The following is a 14,587-nucleotide window of genomic DNA, read 5'->3' on the forward strand; positions in this document are numbered from 1 at the left end:
GTCTCCGGACCTCTGACGTCGCATTGCCATGTCGTCAAACATCCAAGTGTTTGTGAAGTGGAAGGATCAAAACATCTTCGCCGGTGAGGACGTGGAATGCACCATCACGTTCAAAAATGTGGCAGACAGTGGCTCTGAGGCGGGTCACGGAGGAGAGGCTGGCCATCAGCGGAAGCTCTCTCGCAGCGCGAATCTCCCGACCAATTCCGGGTCGGACTCCTTCTTCTCGTTGAAGTCACCGCAGGCATTGTTTTCGTCGAGACGATCTTACTCAATCAGCTCTCAGAGGAAGCCATTCCATCGTACCGCGTCCTCGTTGAACTCGGCAATTCCTCCGTCGAACAGCTTCCCCCCGATCAGTACGCCGTCGACACCGAGAAACTGGCAGCCGGGCCACAGTCACAAGCGATCTGTGTCGATTCTGTCCATCGATAGTGAAGGCCTTGCGGAGAACGTTCAATCAAATCAAAGTCATGGACGGGCTCGGCCGGCTCGAGGACATGGTCGTTCAGCGAGTCTTCAAGTAGTTCCGAAAAGGAATGAGAGCTATGATGAAACCCAGCGCAAAAGTGAGCCTATCCCTAAGTCTACGCTCTGACACCTCGAAGAATTCTAACAGGTCTCACAATAGTGGGGAGAACACCTTTGCGAAGTCCTTCGCTCGCTGAATCACCGAATGAGTCCGCAGTACCCAGCTCTAGAGTCGATACCGCACAACTCAGAAGGGGGAGTCGGCCAGATCCTCATACAGCGAGCCCCGTCACGTCAACAATGCCAGCGCGCGGCGCCCAACGACGTGCACAGCTCCCTGCTTTTGACTTCAAGTTTCCTCCAGCGTCGCCAACAACTGATACCAATAGCACTCGTCCGCCCCTCTCCCCGTCTCCACGATCGCCTGACCAACCTCCTTCTTCTGCAAAATCAGCAGGCAAAGATTCTGGATCGCTGGCTGCACCATCGCATCAACAGGTCGCGCGAATCATATCGGCCACCAGTGTCAATGGAAGCAGCCGGAGCAGTGGAGAGTTTTACTCCGTCAGTGATCATTCCAGCGAGACATTAGCGTCCGAATATTCCACGCAAGCTCAAGCAGCGAGACCTGTCCCTCCAGTCAGACATGCCCGGCATTATTCAAGTGTCGTTTCTCCTACAAAGGCGTTTAACAGCCAGGCACTACTCATGGGCTACGCGCAGATTAACGCATCCTTTACTGTCGATGGATCTCTCGTCAACCAGTCAGTATTTGACGAGACAAAGCGCAAGGGAGTTGTTGGAGGTCAAACAGGCACCGGGGGTGTTCCCGGCCGGCCGGGTTCTGCGAGTGATGACCGTTCGCGTAAAAGTGGAGGATTCTGGGGGGCTTTGAAGTGGAACGTGATCGAAGAGTCAATCAATGGACTTCTGTCGAACAACGAGCTCGACGGTCTGCGAGAGATGCGAGGCGTGGCGTCTTCACGGTCGATTCCATTACTGTCCACACCACAATCCCTGCTATTTGTTGATCTGCGACTAGCCCCTGGCGAGGAGCAGTCATATTCATTCTCGTTCACGCTACCCAAGGGTCTTCCCGCGAGCCACAAGGGCAAGGCTATCAAAATCTCGTATAATCTGGTCATCGGCACTCAGCGGCCTAGCGGACCTAATGAGGCCCAGCGAGTGAATCGGATAAACATTCCATTCCGCGTCTACAGTGGTGTCAATGGTAAGATGAATCCCCGCTACATGGACGCGAGTGCCCTGCCCCGTTCGTCTCGAACAATCTGACGGAAGAACAGAGAGAGGAGACATCCTCGGCCACGACTTAATGTCACCATATGTCATTCTTCGCGATGAAGCCAAAGTCCAGAAGATCGGGCCCAACACACCGGTCCATACCAAGAAGCAAAGCATTGGTGGTGTGTGGCAGTCAGCAGGGGACTTTCTTTCCTTTGTGGATGAAATTCTTGAGCAGCGTGCGCGCTCCAACTCGCTTTATCCGCCTGGGGCCACTCCCCAGAGGAGGTCCAGTTTCGACGGACCTCCAGCGCATGCCTTGTCCTGCAAAGACATTATTGATTATGCTATCCTACGCAGCAACCAGGCGGTCCAGTCGCGGCGATGTCCCAACCGATTCGAGATCGCTCGTGATGGTCGGCGAATTGCCGTCGTGGTCTTGAACCGTCCCGTCCATAGACTGGGAGAGACGGTGATTGCTACCGTAGACTTTGGCGACACTGCCATACCGTGCTATGCAATACGAGCTTCGCTCGAGACATCTGAGAAAGTGACGCCGACGATAGCAGTTCGTTCGAGTGCAAGCATCCACCGCACCACGCGCAAGATCCACGCATCTCTGTTTGAGAACACTCTTTTCGCAACGCGGGTTGTGTTTAGTCCTGCAATCCCCATCTCCGCCACACCCACCATCCTTACTAGTGGTGTGACTCTTGACTGGGATCTGCGCTTTGAATTCGTCACGCCGAAGTTGAACGGCGACGCGGGCCTCGGGATGGCGGGGACTCGACTTCTCGAGGCAACCTCTGCTGATAATCGTGGCCAGATTTTGAATGCGTCGGAGCATCTGGGATGTGAATCTTTTGAAATCTCGATTCCTCTGACCGTATACGGGGAGACGGTGCGAGAACAATTTCCAGATGAGAATATCGGATACAGTATTTAGGAGCCTTGAATCAACCGAGACGGGGATTCTGCGCGTTGTACACAAAAAAAACATGGATGCTTGCTCAAGCTTGAAATTTGCACGATTTCTGTCTGCGCCTCACCTTAGCCCTGCTCTTGATTCAACCACCCAATTCTGTTGTGATACCTATCACATTAGTAAACATAGGGCTTAGAGGTTCAGGACAACAGTAGATTGCACCCAGCTTAAGGAGAGGCCTGCCTATGGATTCTTCAGCTACTTTGGTCTACGATGAAGATTAGCCCTTTGCCATGATCTCATCCATAAGAACCCACTTTCACTCCAGTTTCTTCTCCCGATGGATTGCGCTCTGCTCACCGCAGTTTCAAGCGGACCATCACGAATCTGAGAAAGAGTGGCCTCATCATCTCATGTGTAGGAGTCCTTTCAATACATAGGTCAATCACAGAAATTGGCCACTTGAGTCGGTGGCGCTAGCTACTACAACTAATATATAGGCGGCTGATAGTTAGTTACCAAAGACTACTACCGAGACAATCGGAGTGCTGATCCGGGCTGTGTGGTTGTCTGGGCAACGCAACCTGAGAGCGGATTCAATTGCTTACACTTCACACTTCCCAGTGCAGACTGCAGACTGCAAAGTACAGTCTTGCTTCCTGCGAGGATGATAGTACTGCGACCAGCTGAGGTCGTCGATCAAAGGACGGTAGTATGTGCCAACTGTGCTTGTATATGAACTCATGATACCAGTTACGACAAAAACTTACAACTATGGATCGTTCAGTTCCTTGTCGAGACAGGTGCTGGCTCTTTCTTGGTTCAGCCGGTTCAGCTGGCTCAGCTCCGGCTCAAGTTCCATGGAATCAAAGGCGGGATAACGTTAGAAGGTGGAGTTGCTGATAAACAGTCGGCCCCAGAGAAAGTTGTGACTGACGAAGTTGCCCAGTTTTGGAGTGTAAAACATCAGCACCCCCACTGGGAGGTACTGCTCGATTGCCCTGTGCCTATGGAGGTCTATTGAACAAGGAGTCGCAGTGTTGATTGCATGCCTAAATTTGATTGTCTTGGGAGGATATGACACTTTCATACCAAGGGAATAAGGTATCACCCAGGTGTATGGTCTGTGGAGGACTGGAGGGAGCCGCCGATGTCGAGTGGCACACAACAATCCACTTAATAACGTAGTATAAGTTCCTACCCAAGTAGTAAGTAGCACTCCTGCTCGAGAGTGGTGTTTCGACCCGGTCTCAAGTCACTTCGAAGTTACCAGCAGGTCACACCAAGCCTCATCAACACACTATCGTTGCCAGGCACCTTCCCATCGGCCGTGCCCTCGGCCGACCGTCTCGTCGCAACACTCCCACTGTTTCCCCTCCTGTCACCTCTTCCCCCTCTCATTGCGCTCATCTCGCCGCCGCTCTGCGCAACCCGGCATTTTGCACTTGAAATCGCTCGCCAATTCTTGTACGTGATAGCACATCAGGCAGCCAGGCCGAGTCCAGGCCTGCTTGGGCCTGCCCCCGAAGAAATACCTACATGCGCGCCAGACCGTACTAACGGTGGAATGCAGGCACGTCGCAATCAGCGCTTCACCCCCGCCACAGCGTGTTTCCAAGGGATACCGAGAAGATCTTCCTTCCTGATCGACGGGAAAGAAGTCATGTCTTCTTTCATCAACACCATGTCCGTTCCAGCTACCCCTACCCCAGACCCTCTGTCCACTTTCCCATCCGTTGAGCACGCTGCTCCGTCCTCGTTGACATGCAGTCCCTCGACGAGTGTGAGTCCCTCGGGGATGTACCACACCACCCGCACTGCCCATATTCCGGGCCTCGAACCCCCTTCATATTTGTCACCAGCAGTGCGCGCACTCAAACAAGGCGTACTAGGACTGACACCTCCCAGCAATGCTCGAACGCGCGCGCCCTTCAAGCCCCGCTCCGCCGCCAAGGGCACCAGCAGCTATCAACTGAGACAATTTGCCGAAGCCACTCTCGGTAGCGGTAGTCTGCGCAAGGCTGTGAAGCTGCCCGAAGGCGAAGATCTGAATGAATGGCTCGCGGTGAATGGTGCGCAATACGCCCCCCCCTCCCCCGGCTCTCCCCGGGCTGCAGAGTCCATCCGAATTGCAATGGCAGAGACTAACATGCGGTCAACAATCTCTAGTGGTCGACTTTTACAACCAGATCAATCTTCTCTACGGTTCTATCACCGAGTTCTGCTCCCCGCAATCATGTCCCGAGATGAAGGCGACAGATGAGTACGCACAACCTCCTGCGCGACTAGCTTCCCAACTCGTCCTACCATACTCATTGATCATTTCAGATTCGAGTACTTGTGGCAAGACTCGGACAAGTTCAAGCGACCGACCAAAATGTCAGCTCCGGAATATATCGAGCATCTCATGAGCTGGGTGCAGGGTAACGTCGACAATGAGGAAATGTTTCCCAGTCGCATTGGTGAGACTGCCACGCAGAACGCGATCGAAGACCACAAGCATGGACGTACTGATTTCTTCGCTTCAACAGGTGTCCCCTTTCCCAAGACGTTCCACAGCCTTCTAAGACAGATTTTCAAGCGTCTCTATCGCGTATACGCCCACATCTACTGCCACCATTACCCCGTCGTGGTCCACTTGGGCCTCGAGCCACACTTGAATACTAGTTTCAAGCATTACGTTCTCTTCATCGACGAGCACAAACTGGCGAGCGGGAAAGATTACTGGGGCCCTCTAGGCGACCTCGTGGATAGCATGCTACGCAGCGACTAGGATGCAAGCTTCTCGAGACAAAACCTACAGTCTGGAATGTGCTTGACTGCCACTGTTGTTCGTCGGCAATGCAGTCTGCACTGATTCGTGGAGTTCGAAGGCGTTCATAGCGTTGGGCTTGTATCAACCTGGGGGGTTTTTTTTAGATGGGCAATCATTGGCGTTTTTTTATTATTCGGTCGGCACAATCGTCCCGGTCATTTCGGTTGTTCAATGTCACACATGAACTCAATCGAGTGGTTTTGAATCGAATTCTAGGTCTCCAAAGCGCGGAGATAGCGCGGGGGAGTGTGAACGACAAAATTATTTTTGTCTGCGTATAGAGACCAGAGGAGTGATCGTCTGCAGTCATGTAATCTCGAATCAGTGTATCATTGATCGTATTCATTCAGGCCTCAAATTGAATGGTTAGCAGTGTGCTTTGGAGCAATAGTGCGATGGGTTGTCCAAGTGTCTATAATGGCCGAAGCGGCATGTAGGAACGGAAGAAGGTTAGTAGTTGAGTGGGCGAAAACAGGCCGGATTACCTCAGCCATCTACACACGTGACTCGGGAAGAAGTCGGACCTGCAACTCTCAACCTGCACTCACGACGCCAGCAAACCCGATTGACGCTCGCATCTCGCACCATCTCCAGCTCTTGCGCTCCGCCTTTTCCCCCGAGGATCTCTCCATAATCAATTGCACGATGATGTCCGCTCGTGTCGCCCGCTCCGGCCTGCGCGCCGCTCAGCAGTTCTCGGTCGCTCGCCCGGCCTTCAACGGCCTGCGCACCTATGCCACCCCGGCCCAGGACGTTCGCCCTCCCGTTGCCCTGTTCGGCGTTGACGGCACCTACGCTACTGCTCTGGTATGCACTCGACTCTGTTCGCACCAATTTGTCAATTTGTGTTGGAGATCTTGTCCGCTCGTGGAGGGTTCCGTGTGCCGGAAGCCACCCCCCTCTCCTCCTCTGCTCGCGCTGTGATGAGGCCGGCTACTGGATCCTTTGTCTTCTATAGCAGTCTGGGATCTATTGTGCCATGAGTGGGAAGGATGTGGAGTTTAGAGAAAAGCGAGCGGACCGATCTCTTTACACAGGAGACAACTTTGACAGGGAGAAACCGTTTTGTTAACCCGCTATCTTGAATCAGTACACTGCTTCCTCCAAGTCCTCTGCTCTCGAGCAGACCGCCAAGGCCATGGCTTCCCTCGGCCAGACCCTCAAGGCCGACCCCAAGCTGGTTACCATCCTCGGCGCCCCTACTCTCTCCCAGTCCGACAAGCAGGAGATTGTCAAGGAGCTCCAGAAGATCGCCGGTGCCGACAAGGCTGACATCCTCAAGAACTTCCTCCAAACCCTGGCTGAGAACAACCGCCTCGCCTCTCTCGAGGGTGTTTGCGAGAAGTTTGGCACCCTGATGGGTGCTCACCGCGGTGAGGTTGAGCTCAACATCACCTCTGCTCAGGTACGTCCGTCTAGGCTCGAATGAGAATGAAACGTTTCTTTGCATTCATAATTCGGCATGCTAACTGCTCGATTTTCAAGGAGCTTGATGCCAAGACCATCTCTCGTCTCGAGAAGGCCGTTGCCAAGTCCGAGTTCAGCCAGGGCAAGAAGCTCAAGGTTATCACCAAGGTCAACCCCGACCTTGTTGGTGGACTTGTCGTCGAGATCGGTGACCGCACTATCGACCTGAGCGTGTCTTCCAAGATTGCCAAGATGAACAAGGCTTTGACCGATGCTCTCTAAATGTAAAATAACCACCACCACCCCCCTTTTTCCCTCCCTCTATTTACCCATCCACTAGCGGTCAGATTTTGAGAGAATACAACGAGAGAGAGAGAGAGAGAGAACCCGAGGCAGACTCTGTTTGAGATATGGAACGGGACAAGTCTCAAGTTGGGTTCGATTTATATTACTCGGCATGATCATCCCGTTCTCTCGCATTAGAACGCAAGCATTGATGAATTATTCGGGTTAAGCACTAGGAAATTTCGTTTCTAATTGTTGAGCCACCGGACTATTCTAAAGCTTGTTCTATCCTGCTATCTGTCTCTGTCAAAGTCTTCCCATTATCTTCCACCTGATTCGATTAGTCCGGAAGGGCACAATACACCATCTTCTTTATCCTTCTATAAATTCTTTACAATACCCTATCAGGCCGCCAATTGGCTCTGACTTATCCTTACTCCTTCCCAGACCTACAATGGACGATCATTGATCATGGGAAACCCCAGTAGATCCAGCAGATGGACTTTGATAATCACAATCATCCTCCTTCAAAATACCCATCCCGTCCTAGTCCAGGCAATAAACCGTACAATAAAGAAAAGGACCACCTGAATCCCGCTCCACACTAGCTTCACCAACCAGCCCTGTTACGCGCCTGATCCAGTATTTCCCTTCTCGACCGAATTCCAGCTATTTCAACACGAAACCTATTTCTTCCTCAGGCCGCGACTTCTCGCAGTCGCTCGCCATTTGGGCACAAACGCCGAGTTCGATCGCGTCGCTAGGGTTCTGGATCTTCACATTGAACCCTTGAGGCGTGTTGATTCGGACCCCATGAGCCATTGACCTGTGAATAAGCGGCGAGTCATGACTAGAGACAAGGACCTTGGAAGGACTTCGGCGTCCGGGTAATTGATCCTAGGTTCACGAAATGCTGGAAGGGCGTAGGTAGACACCGACCTCAGCCTCTTCATCTCCTGGTCGCGAGAACGAATTGATTGAGTCAAGCTTGGATGGAAGGGAAGGGCCGGGGCGACGAGAGTGACCCCCAGGTCAATAATTTGGACGGGTGTTTTTTTTTTATAATGTAGCAGAGGGTAAGTCGACCAGATTGATGCATCTATTGTGTGCGGTGTTCAACCCAGGGAGCTGGGAAGTACTGTAGTGTACACTATACAGTGTACACTGTACACCGTAAAGTTGTTCGACGCGTCACCATCTAGACGATTGAGAAAATGCGAGATTGGAAATTGACTTCTACAAGGCCGGTCCCGTGGGACGAATAGCGGGAAGAAATTCATTGTGTCGTCTATCAATGCCATGGTTAAGGGGTCCCCTCCACTTGCGAAGAAATTGAAATGGACATTGACGAGATTGAGCCTGAGATACTATCGTAGTAATTAAACGAGTTACGAGTACATATATGTGAGCTACGAAGGTACTCATCAATCCCCTTCAAAGGTCGGCAGGCCATTCGAAATTCCCAGAACACTGTCTGAGAGAGGACGGGTGTCGCTCATGGAAGGATATCTAAGCTGGAGGGCTACCAAATCTTTGTCGACAACCTTGTCTTACGCTCAGGAGTGGATGTCCGTCCACTCCACTGATCGTCTCCCAAGGGACTCGGGACTGCCTCAGATGTGCATCCTTTCTTCAGATCGGGACCACTCGTATGCTCGAATACTGACAGCTGTCACCTGTCCCGCTCTCAAGACGAGACAAGCCCTCGGATCGGTTGACTACTACTATAACCTTGGAAGGACGTGGTACCCTATCTAGTGGGCAGTGGACCTGGACACTCAGCAGTGATCTCAGACAACGACAAGTCTGATTCTATTAAGTACTGTATATCTCATCTTCTATTGTCAGCTCCATTACACTCGACATGATATCAAAGCCCTGCAATATCACACAGACTCTCGCGGTGTGTCCACAAACTGGCTCCCAGCAGTCTCCAATTACTGCCTTCTTCCTTCTATCGAGAGATAAGTGGATCAGACCATATCCTCATTCATTCCACAAAAGCAGAAAAAGAAACCCCACCACATCTCAGTAGTCGCCATTTTGCTTCTCAGCCTGCGTCTCAAGCTCGTCCTCGTAATTCTCAACAATGGACGCTGAGCTCCGGACGCGCTGCAGCTGGCTGGTCACATAGTTCTGCAGATGTTCATCGTCGTGGCCGTTCTGTGACAGTCCCACGGTGCTGCCCTGACGACTGATCGGCCTGCTATCATCGTCGTCGTCGTAGCCTGAAGGCGCCGGGGTCGCATCTCCGGCAATAGTGGAGTTGAAGTCGCTTCGATTGCCTATAGACCGATTGCCGATGGATCGGGTGGTCGATGATCGACGAATGAAGGGACGATCGGGGGTGCGACGACGGCCACTGCGGGAGAACATATCGTCGAAGTAATGCGAAGCGGCGTCAAAGGGAGAGCGGGGAGTCTGGGGCAGGCGGCAATTGAGACTGTTGAAAGTGAGGGAGGCTGTTAGCGGAACTGTGTTTCCTGTATCACACGCCATCTTTCACCTCGATTGGAAAGACATCTGTCGCACTTACCCGGTGTCATGAATAATCTTGGCAATCAATCCAGTCCAACCACACTGGTGGGATGTACCAAGACCACGTCCGGTATCACCGTCAAAGAACTCGTTGAACCACAGGTAGTCCTTCCAGTGCTCGTCAAAGTCCAGCAGGTCGGATTGACCGTTGATGGCACGACGTCCCTCGTCGTTACGGGCAAAGAGATGCTGCATACGGTGCTGCAGCTCCTCGGCGACGTGGCCCAGATGCATGTAATCACCGGATCCAGTGGGACACTCGACCTTGAAGGAGTCACCGTAGAACATGTAGAAACGAAGCAGAGACTCCACAAGGAGGAAATTGACACACAGCCAGATCGGACCACGCCAGTTGCTGTTACCGCCAAACAGGGCGCTGTCCGAATCACCTGGCACGTAGCCAACCTTGAAGGTCTGCCCGTTCACATCCATAGAGTACGGGTGCTCTTCGTGGTACTTCGACATGGATCGAATACCGTGCTCGGCCAAGAACTCGGTCTCATCCAACATACGGCGAAGAATCTTCTCCAAACGGTCCTTGCTAACCAGTGACAAAAGAAGGCGGTCATCTTTACCGCGAGTCTTCATGCTGGCAATGTTGCGCTCGGCTACGTCGGACTTGTGCTCAATGAACCAGTCGACCCGACGCTTGAACGACGGGAACTTGTTGATGATCTCGGGCTCAAGTGTGAGCACAGCATACAGGGGAATGAGACCGACCAGGGATCGCACGGGCAATTGCTGCGTCCAGGGACCACCGTAGGAAATGGCATCATAATAGAAGCTTCACAGGTTAGGATCGTTGAACAAAGAGAATTTTCGCGAGCGAGGAGAACCACTTACTTGTCTTCCTCGTTCCAGAGGGACTTGATGCTGTCCTCGCCGGAGCGGTAGGTCAAAGCATCGCTGATGAGGATGAAATGCTCGAAGAACTTGGACGCAACTGTGAAGAAGTGGGGACAAAAACTGTCAGCAAAGAAACTGTCACACGATCGCATGTAATGGCATCCAGTCAGACTCACTATCTTCGTATGTGCGGCGGTGCTTAGCCAGCTCCAAAGCAATGTTCATCATGGTCAGGCAGTAGAATGCCATCCAGCCGGTACTATCGGCTTGCTCCAGGACACCACCCGTTGGCAGAGGCTCTGAGCGATTGAACAGACCAATGTTATCCAGACCCAGGAAACCACCTTCAAAGACGTTCTTTCCGTCTGAGTCCTTGCGGTTGACCCACCAAGTGAAGTTCAGCAGGAGTTTCTGGAAGACTCTCTCCAGGAAGTCCAAGTCCTGACGACCGTACATCTTACGCTCAATCTTGAAGGTACGGAAGACGGCCCAGGCGTGGACGGGCGGGTTCACATCGCCAAAGTTCCATTCGTAGGCCGGAAGCTGGCCGTTGGGGTGCATGTACCATTCGCGAGTGAGGAGATCCAACTGCTTCTTTGCAAAGTCGGGGTCGATCATGGCCAAGGGGATACAGTGGAAAGCAGTGTCCCATGCGGCGAAGAAGGGGTATTCCCACGAGTCGGGCATTGACAATATGTCATCGATGTGCAAGTGACGCCATTGCTCGTTGCGAATGCCCTTGCGACCTGAAGGAGGAGGAATCATGCCTGGGTCGCCGTTGCTCCATTGATCCCAGATGAAGTTGTAGTACTGCTTGCACCACATCATACCCGAAAAGGCTTGACGCTGAATGTTGCGCAAGTCATCGCTCATGGGGAGGGGACTGATACGGTAATAGAAGTCGTCTGCTTCGGCCCGGCGCTGTTCGATCACGTCGTCCAGGACTTCCTCGTCGACAAACTCGACCTTGTTGCGGGAGAAACGGAAACGCACGACAGCACATTCGCCGGGAGGAACACCCCCGCCTTTGTCGAAGGAATACCAGGCGGCCATCTTGGTACCCTCGTTGGCGGGGTTCACGGCATCCTTCTCCTCTTCCACAATGTGGCGGTGGAAACCATCCTTGACGTAGGGCGAGTCATTCTCTGTCCCCCACAGTTTCTTGTGGTTCGTCTCGTTGTCGGTGAAGAGCAACTGGGGCTGAATATCCTCGTCGCTCGATCCCACGGGAGGCGAAGGCGCAAAGCAAGCATATCGCTCACCCAGCTTGTGATGATCGGACTTGGCAACACGCTCGCCTTCCTGCTTCATGCTGGGCTTCTCCTTGGTCTTGTCACCACCCCAGGACCAGGTATTCCTGAACCACACCTGGGGAATGATGTGCAGAGGGGCCGGGTCAGGACCACGGTTGTATGCAATGACTCGGAAGATCAACTCTTCCTCGTTATCGCTCTCTTTGGCAGTCTCAATGAAGATGTCCCAGTATCGGTTGTCCTCGAAAATACCAGTATCCAGCAGCTGATATTCGCGCTCCAAGCGGGTGCGCTTGGCATTTTCATCCACCAAGTCCTGGTAGGGGAATTTTCGCTGGGGATACTTGTACAAGAATTTCATGTATGAATGCTGTACAGAATACTGTGGTCAGAATCACGGTCTCACACGGGAGGGACGTCGGGGGGTTGAATGTACCGTCGGGGTGTTGTCGACGTGGAAATGGCACTCCTTGATACTCTCACCATGGTTACCCTGAGGGTTGGACAGACCGAACAGACGTTCCTTGAGGAAGTCACTGATCGAATTGGAGAATCGTTAGAGATCGTTCAGACCAAAAGGCTTTTCGAGGGACAGGTAGGTTTGCCTCATGAATCGGGCTTGGCAACTTACTCTTCTCCGTTCCAGAACGAAAAGGCAATGTTCTGGAGACCGTGGGTGTCGGAGACACCGGCAATACCATCTTCACCCCAACGGAAGACTCGCGACCGCGCATGGTCGTGAGTGAAATCTAGCGCACCCCTCAGGTCAGCTTCATCTCCTCGGCGGTCATGAGACCCGGGAATAGTTCACAACTTACAGCTCCAGGCATCACCGTCCTCGCTGTAAACAAGAAACAAATTTTAGTATTAGCGTTGCTATGCGAGGATGATTCGAACCAGACATTGAAAAAAAAAGATTGTTGGTTTTTTTTTCTGTTTTTTTTTTTTCTTTTTTATGGTTTCTTTTTTTTCGCCGGCCCCTGTTGTGATTGATAGTTTTCGGTGTGACTTACGAGTAATCTTCGCGCACTGTGTTTCCCCCATTGATGAAGTCATTAGCCCACGGTCCGCAATCGCAACCACCACCCAAACCCCACGATTTCGCCGTGACTCTCACATAGCGATCGCTCTCGGTTAACACTTACCAGTTGCCCATTGACGCTCCGCCACGTAGGGACCCCATTTCTTCCAGTAACGGGTGCGCTCGCGATCTTCTTGCAGACGCTTCTCCTCCTGTGTGATGTATTCCTGCTTGTCGATGAGCACCATGATAGAGGTGGATCCGGGATGCGGAGCCGGGGAAATCGGCCGCGCAGCAGGGTAAAAATGAAGAGAGAAAGGGACGACTACAAAGACGACTCTTCACCAAGGATCCCAGGAACAGCGGACGATTGAATGCAAAGGAGGTTCAGAAGGGAGCCCCAAATTGCAGCAATTGGGTGAAGGAAAGAAGGAGAAGAAGGGAGAAGGGAGGAAGAGCGAGAAGAGAAGAAAGCAAGAACAATTAAAAGTGGAATGACGGTGCCAGCAGCTAAAAAAAGGTGCGGAGGGGCAGAAGAGAATCAAGTGGAGGGGGGGGGGGAGGGTTGTGTTGTTGGCTGTTCTCTCTCTCACTCTCTCTGCGTCGACCGAACTGGGCCAGTCTAGTCTTGTTCGTCTTGACATTTTCTTTGGGTGTACCTGCTTATCAGCCCGAGTCACAGCTCCCAGCATTGATGACGAAAAGTCTCGAGCCTGGAGTATGATGGACTAACTGACATTGGTGGATTAGACCGTTGACTGGAGTACAATGATGTCTACCGTAGTGCTTAGTACTGAGTCTAGAGACAGGACTACTCTACTACTGGTACTGCTCGATACTGTGGACTTTTAGCGTTTGCTGGTGTAGTTGTTGTGCACCTCATCCAGGATCACAGCAGTAAGGTATCTCACTGATGATGTACCACGAACCTTTCAAGACCAGGACCCAGACCAAGACTAGACCCAGGAGCCCCAGTGACCGAATAGAACTCATCAACCAAGTTCCGGTTCCAGCCCCAACATCCGGTCAACCAAGTTTTTCCATCGGGACCTTGCCTCCACGGGGGGGGGGGGGGGGGAACAGGGGCCAGGAAACTCGGCGCGGAGGCTTAGCGTCAAGTAAAGTAGTGCACGACAAATCCCACGATTGGCAGCGGATTCCCGATTTGCAGAGGGGGGGGGGTTCTAGACGGCGACGAGAGGACGGAGAACGCACGTCCGAGTGATAGATCCACAATCCCGAGGAGTTTGAACTTGGTGAGCGAGCATTGAGCTATGAGTTGTGAGCATTGACCTACGAGCATTGAGTACTATGAGCAGAGATCAGAATCAGAATCAGATTGAATCGCTTGGTACTCGTGAGTCGAGACTACCCAAGGTACTATCGTAATTGTCGGGTGTTTGACCAGATGGTTGCTTCGGGACAGCGATGACGATGATCCGTCGGCGAAGACTTTGGAGAGGATCGATAAGCGCCGAGTGATAAGAGGATCGCGGAAGTTGGTGCCCATGTTCCAATCCCGTGGCCACGTCGAGGTAGGTCACTAATGTAGGTATGTATGGATGATTGATGTGTGTAGAACTGTAAATCTGTGTCAAATTGTCAATTCTGTCTCAACCCGACCCAATAAAAAAAAACACCCTCCATGAGTCCGTATGGCCATTGCAGACAAGAGACTCAGACACACCGCGACCTGGCGGATGTCGGCCAAGGCAAAAGCAGACACGATGACGGCACGGAGTGGAGACTCGGCGTTGCTGCGGTCGGTGCGGGCGGGCGATTGG

The 14,587-nt window shown here is 52.5% G+C and overlaps 3 protein-coding genes across 3 annotated transcripts; 2 read left to right on the forward strand and 1 right to left on the reverse strand.

Annotated features, from left to right (window-relative positions):
- Window positions 1-28: 28 nt before the first annotated feature.
- N7539_005936 (uncharacterized protein) lies at window positions 29-5,411 on the forward strand (the record flags this gene model as incomplete). The annotated part of the gene is made up of 7 exons (XM_056935538.1): window positions 29-569; window positions 632-1,702; window positions 1,776-2,614; window positions 3,426-3,623; window positions 3,894-4,710; window positions 4,808-4,901; window positions 4,967-5,411. 7 exons carry the CDS (start codon window positions 29-31, stop codon window positions 5,409-5,411), a joined length of 4,005 nt encoding a protein of 1,334 aa, XP_056789410.1.
- Window positions 5,412-6,098: 687 nt separating this feature from the next.
- Window positions 6,099-7,142, forward strand: N7539_005937 (F1F0 ATP synthase subunit 5; the record flags this gene model as incomplete). Its single annotated transcript, XM_056935539.1, has 3 exons — window positions 6,099-6,260; window positions 6,544-6,858; window positions 6,939-7,142. The coding sequence occupies 3 exons, from the start codon at window positions 6,099-6,101 to the stop codon at window positions 7,140-7,142; spliced, it is 681 nt and encodes a 226-aa protein (XP_056789411.1).
- A 2,031-nt stretch (window positions 7,143-9,173) lies between these two features.
- Window positions 9,174-13,051, reverse strand: N7539_005938 (uncharacterized protein; the record flags this gene model as incomplete). Its single annotated transcript, XM_056935540.1, has 9 exons — window positions 9,174-9,588; window positions 9,682-10,467; window positions 10,527-10,626; window positions 10,706-12,164; window positions 12,219-12,318; window positions 12,414-12,531; window positions 12,601-12,623; window positions 12,796-12,811; window positions 12,928-13,051. The coding sequence occupies 9 exons, from the start codon at window positions 13,049-13,051 to the stop codon at window positions 9,174-9,176; spliced, it is 3,141 nt and encodes a 1,046-aa protein (XP_056789412.1).
- Window positions 13,052-14,587: the final 1,536 nt, after the last annotated feature.

This window comes from Penicillium diatomitis, assembly GCF_028827545.1.
Source record: "Penicillium diatomitis strain IBT 30728 chromosome Unknown utg000006l_segment0_segment0, whole genome shotgun sequence".
Lineage (NCBI taxonomy): Eukaryota > Fungi > Ascomycota > Eurotiomycetes > Eurotiales > Aspergillaceae > Penicillium > Penicillium diatomitis.